The sequence below is a fragment of the Silene latifolia genome, chromosome 7, assembly GCF_048544455.1.
Source record: "Silene latifolia isolate original U9 population chromosome 7, ASM4854445v1, whole genome shotgun sequence".
Lineage (NCBI taxonomy): Eukaryota > Viridiplantae > Streptophyta > Magnoliopsida > Caryophyllales > Caryophyllaceae > Silene > Silene latifolia.
Window position 1 is genome coordinate 79,724,143 of NC_133532.1, and position 5,906 is coordinate 79,730,048.

The 5,906-nt window shown below is 37.5% G+C and overlaps 1 protein-coding gene and 1 non-coding gene across 2 annotated transcripts; one reads left to right on the plus strand and one right to left on the minus strand.

Annotated features, from left to right (window-relative positions):
* Positions 1-550: 550 nt before the first annotated feature.
* Positions 551-656, plus strand: LOC141593257 (small nucleolar RNA R71). The gene has a single exon (XR_012521358.1). It is a non-coding gene; the product is annotated as a small nucleolar RNA R71 (small nucleolar RNA).
* A 3,242-nt stretch (positions 657-3,898) lies between these two features.
* On the minus strand, positions 3,899-5,227 carry LOC141592323 (D-3-phosphoglycerate dehydrogenase 3, chloroplastic-like). The gene is made up of 2 exons (XM_074412933.1): positions 5,066-5,227; positions 3,899-4,593 (listed from the first exon to the last, which is right to left on the minus strand). The coding sequence occupies exons 1-2, from the start codon at positions 5,106-5,108 to the stop codon at positions 4,250-4,252; spliced, it is 387 nt and encodes a 128-aa protein (XP_074269034.1). The 5' UTR covers positions 5,109-5,227; the 3' UTR covers positions 3,899-4,249.
* Between the last annotated feature and the right edge of the window lie 679 nt (positions 5,228-5,906).

Sequence of the window (5,906 nt, forward strand, 5' to 3'; positions counted from 1 at the left end):
ATCAATGTAAGGGTTGATGATTTCTTCCTTATTTTTATTATTGTTTGCATGCATAAGATCAATGTTTAATTTTATGACTAAATTAAATCATCACATATATGAATATGTTAAGTAATGAGATATAGATTTCTAACAGGAACCTCCTTCTTGCCTATATTGCTAAAAGGCAAGGACTTGTTCCTTTTCTGTCAGACAGTCAACAGCAGTGTGACCGTCATTGCTCCCACATCTCTAACAAGTGACAGTTTCCTGTCTAGTCAACAGATGAACCGTCTGTTGATCACCAGCAGCTTGCAATTCCAATCTATCAAAACGAGCATTCGTGGCTTCCAGCTGAGCCAAAACTGCATTGTCAACCGAGTGCACCGTCCGAATAGCGTCCCTCGGGTTCCCATACTCAGCACAATGGGTCGCCATCTCCTCAATAATGCCCCATCCCTTATCATCATTATTATTCTTTTGAAATCTCTCATTAGATGAGGCATCAAGTATAGCACGGTGGTCATCATACAACCCATTATAGAATTGGTTGCACAAAAACCACTGATCGAATCCATGGTGAGGAAGAGACCTCACCAACTTCTTGAACCGACACCAAGCCTCATAGAAATTTTCATCAGGTGCCGGTTTGAAACTCGTAATCTTTCCTCTCAGCTGATTAGTACATTGTGGAGGAAAGTACCTTTTATAAAAGGCAAGAGCAAGAGTCTCCCAGTTGGTGCTACCGGCTGCAGTGCGATCAAGATCAGTGAGCCACTCCCTGGCTCCATTAGTCAGTGAAAAAGGAAATAAGACTTCCTTGATTTTGTCTTGGGTCACTCCCTTAGTGGCGGGAATGGTAGAAAAAATAGTCAGTAAAGACCTCCATATGTTTTTGCGGATCTTCACCCGCTACAACTCGAAACAAGTTCCTTTCTACCAAATTTATATAAGACGGACGGATATCGAAAGTGTTACCATCCTCAGTTGCGAGCTTGAAACCCTTAGGAATCGAGGCAGCTGTGGGCTCTGAGTGACTCACAATATTAGGCATCTTTACTGGCATGGTAGCAGAAATAGAATTGTCTTCTTCACAAGACGGCTCTTCTGCAAAAAGAAATTGTTGTAGCTCGGGTTCGAAAGTACTCAAGTCTTCCTTTCGAATCTTTCTTTCGATCGGAGTGAGTCCGTGCCAAACGATCTCTCCTGGTTCGGGATCGGTGGGATTAATTTCGACTGTTTGACCTGGGCATACACAACACTGAAAGAAATAAGTGAGAACTGTCTCAAGGAATAAAATTCCCTGAGACGGATAAAAATAAACAAAACAAAAAGGCAGATAGGGTTATTGCCTCCCCGGCAACGGCGCCAAAATTTGATACTGTCGTTTGTGTACCAAAAATAAACCTAAATATACTAACGGAAGCTAGTGATAAGTAGGGTCGATTCTCCACAGGAAGGCAAGATATCTGTCTAAAGGTCTGTCTATCTAAGTCACAATATGGGGGTTTTTAATTTGATTTCTAAACTACTAAAGGTTTAAAGGGAAGAGAAATAAAGTAAGAGCAATAAAAGTGAGAAATTATGATAAGAGTGATCAGATAAGAGAAAGTATGCCAGGATTTCGGTTCACCATGGTAGTCTATCGACTCTGTTGCAAATAGCCTAGACAATCTATTGTGAGATGGATAAGGTAAAGGTCCTTCCGGTCCACTTTATATCCTAGATTTCCACTAACTTAACTTCCGTCCTCATTAGGGTAGTCTATTGTTCATAGCAGGTCTATTTATTCCAATCTTCCGATCCAGGAGTAAAGTTAACCAGATTAATGTAATTTAGAAGCGTGCACTCAACTAAATTGGTGTTACAGTTATATTGCTATGGAAACAGATTCTCACATGTAAATTATCTAGCCTATTCGCTACATCATCTCAATCCTACCATGGATTCCCTAATCCTAACATAAAGAGAATTAGCTACTCATGTTCTTATAGGTGTCAACAATAATAACAACAAGCATGCTAATTAAAGGCATAATGAAACGATAACAATCAAGCATAAACAAGACTAGGGTAAGAGTAATAATGAAAGAACGAGGAACTAATGCAAATAAAGTATTAAGATTAAAAAGGAAAGAATGATTACAATTTTAAGAATCCGGCATAAAGATCAATCCACAAAGCAAAGGGTTTGAGAGATTAAGCAGTAAAAGTAATTAAGAGAAGTGTTCAAAAGGTAAAGCAGAAGTGTCTATTAACCTAATCTAAACTCCCTTATATAGGGAAGCGATAATTAACAAAATTAAACCTATCACGGATTAAGTCAACCCGTGTAAAAAAGCAAACCTCTCGATCGAGCACTATCAATTCACTCGATCGAGGTCTTCTCCAGAAAATGTACTTGATCGAACAGTCAAAGTTCGCGATCGAGTAACTCCCATAAATGCCATTTCGATCGAGCTCTTGAAATCACTCGATCGACCACTTGTTCTAGCCAAACCACTCGATCGACATATAATACCACTCGATCGAGTGGATTTCCAACACATCAGCCTCTAACTCGTCTTTTGCAGCTTCCTTGACCCTCCTTCACACATCTCGAGGCACGTCTCTTGCTCCAATATTTCCGTCTCCTTATAATGCATGCTGAATAGGACGAATAAGGCGCGGTTCCACTACTTTCAGGTTCATTTCTGCAAATTGGACAAAACAAAATAAAGTAGCCAATTCGGGGCATTTTGCAATACATAACGGTACAAAAAGGCATAGAAATGCATGCAATAAAAGGCTAAATAGTCTATATAAATTGCACGTATCAACAACATTGCTACATGGCTTTTGAAATATTTCTATTTGCTTGGTTGCTCTTGAAAATAGTTATATTCAGCTTGCCTCTTACAGTCATTTAAATTACTAAATAGATATCTTTAACTTGTTAAATACATACCTTTAGTTTGATAGATACAATAAATTAAATTACTAAATACATACCTTTAACTTGCAAGATACACTTTTTTAAGTTAATAGATACATGCCTTTAGCTTGGTGGATACTCTCTTTTAAATTACTAGATACATACCTTTAACTTGCTAGTTACACTTTTTAAGCTATTAGATACATATATTTAACTTGCTAGATACATTTATTTAAAATACTAGATACACACCTTTAACTTGCTAGATACACTCATTTAAAGTACTAGATACACACCTTTAATTTGCTAGATACACTAATTTAAATTCCTAGGTACATACCTTTAACTTTCTAGATACACTCGTTTAAGTTACTAGATACATACATTTTGCTTGCTGGATACGCTCTTTTAAATTACTAGATACATACCTTTACTTTGCTAGATACACTTTTTTAAGCTACTAGATACATATATTTAGTTTGCTAGATACATTTCTTTAGCTAGCTAGATACATACTTGTAACACTTCTTCAAATACTAGATACATACCTTTAACTTGCTATATACACTCCTTTAAGTTACTAGATACATACTTTTACCTAGCTAGATACACTCCTTTTAAGTTGTTAGATACAAATCTTTAGCTTGCTAGATAAACTTCTTTGACTTGGTAAATACATCCATTTAGCTAGCTAGCTAGATACACTCCTTCAAACGGACTAGAGTACGCGGTAACAGGGTTGACTAATTGTAGAACAAAACACGATCTATTCATGCTTCAGTAAAGTATAAAACATATAGACTCATTGTAGAATAACAAAGCAACATGAAAGAGTTGTCTCACCTGATGGACAACTGCCACCCCAAAACCCAAATCTCCTCAATACAAGGCACGGTAAAATAACAACATTTATGTTCAACATTTCATTTTCAAGGTGTACACTCATTTAAAGTACAACTTGAGTATATTAAAATAACAACATTTCTGTATTGTAAGACATGTAAAGTTATCACTACTAAAACCGATCAATACCTCCACCAACTACATTAATTCGATCATTAATTAATTGCATCCACAGTTCATACACTAGTACACTTACACATCAGTTCGGAACTTGACTACAACGAAAACTCAACGCCCAACAAAGCCTTAGCTCCGTAATAGGATTGACTGACTTAATCATCGTCTTAAAAATTTATCGAAATATCAGCAACTTCTTAAAATCTGACCTTTTCTACAACAGAAATACTACTAAATTTAAATCAATTAATCATATGATAATCTCTATTGGGTGAATTGCAAGCTCGAATTGTGTATATACAATACACATAAATGTATCCAGCAGACCAACACCCTATCAAATGTATCCACCGCTCAACATGAAGTACGACCGCCTACCGCCTCGCCACGACCATCGCCACCACCACCACTTCACGAATCCACCAGCAGTAGTGGCGACACCAACATCACCACAATGAAATGAGATGAAGTCGGCCTTTGATATAGCATCGTCAAAGGAAACAAGCTCAACCCCAATAGCCCTGGCCCTGTCTGCTGGTGCATAAAGATCATGTGAAATCACATGCATCCCGAGCCCCTTAGCACGCCTAGCAACCTCAGATCCAACCTTTCCGAAACCCATGACAACAAGAGTCTTTCCCACAAGCGATACACCCACATATTTGTTCCTCTTCCATTCCCCTAAATTGGCACAAACAAAAATCATTTTAACAGTGCATTTAAATGGACATCTTGCACATCATGAATGAAACGAGCGTAAAACCATTTTACGAAACAAGCACTCTTGAAATCTAATTTTCGCACGTTTGACGTTGAGATAATCACCTTATGTATCAAATCTTTTCAAAAATTCCAAAACAAGAAGAATAACAAGATGATCTCAGTTCGTCAAATTGCGGGGTAATGAGGGTTGGATGTACACCAGAGACCAGATCAGGCAATCTATCAGCATTATTCACAGAAATCGACAAAATATATTTCGAAAAACGTAAGCAGCATTGCTGACACCAGATCTAAACCAAAAATTAACAAAACCAACAGAAGAATTCTACCATTATAGTCATACTAAACAGATCTATGAAACCAAACCAAAATCATTCAACAACGCCGACAAAATCGAGAAAAACACAACTGAATTACTCAAAGGTGATACCTTTCTTAACAGAAGCATGAGCACGAGCAACATTCCTAGCCATAGCAGATCACAAGCGCAATCCCATGCTTAGCAGCAACAACAGTATTAGCGGTTCTAGACATTGGGTGATTGGAGTTGAAATGGGGGAAGATGGGTGGGGGCTTTGTTGATGAGTGGATGGATAAGAAGCATCCACAATGGTGAGTTCTTCTTAGCCACATAAGATTTTTATTTAGAATATTTTTAAGCTACAAACTACTACAATGGTAAGCTACTAGCTTAGTGTTGTGGCTTAAATGCATCATATGTCAACTACCTTCCACAACACTCTTTTAATTAATACATTTACTTATTTTACCTAGAAAATAAAAAATAAAAATATTTAAGTCTTGTTTTAATTGGTAGATTTTTTCTTGTAGGCCCATTTGAGCTACTAGCTCCATGGAGCTACTAGCTCAATTTAAGCTAGTACATGTAAAGTGCTCCAATGGTTAAACAAGTAGCTTGAAAACTTTTTTATTTGCAAGCAAGTCCTTTTGCTTAACCATTGGAGATGCTCTAAGGGAGCACGTCTGTTTTGGTTTTTAAGTTCACAAATTCTCATTATAGACGGACACTATCCGTCTATACGTATAGACGGATGCCATTTTCCCTCACAAAATATCCATTTGTTATAAAGTGGAAAGCACATGGAGTGCCCCACCTTGTCCCCCTACACATTTTATTAGAGATCTTTACCCGTTTGTTCGCCCCACCCGTCTATACCAAGACTTATTGTTTTAAGTTAGTTCGCACGGAACTTTAAGTTCGCACGAGATCCTATTTCTATATATATAAGATATACTCCCTCCATTCAACT

Coding starts and splice junctions, on each gene's coding strand:
- LOC141592323 (XM_074412933.1), bottom strand. CDS start 5,108: ATGGCTAGGAATGTTGCTCGTGCTCATGCTTCTGTTAAGAAAG. Junction 4,594..5,065: donor TCATGCTTCTGTTAAGAAAG/GTATCACCTTTG, acceptor GTGCCAATTTAG/GGGAATGGAAGAGGAACAAA.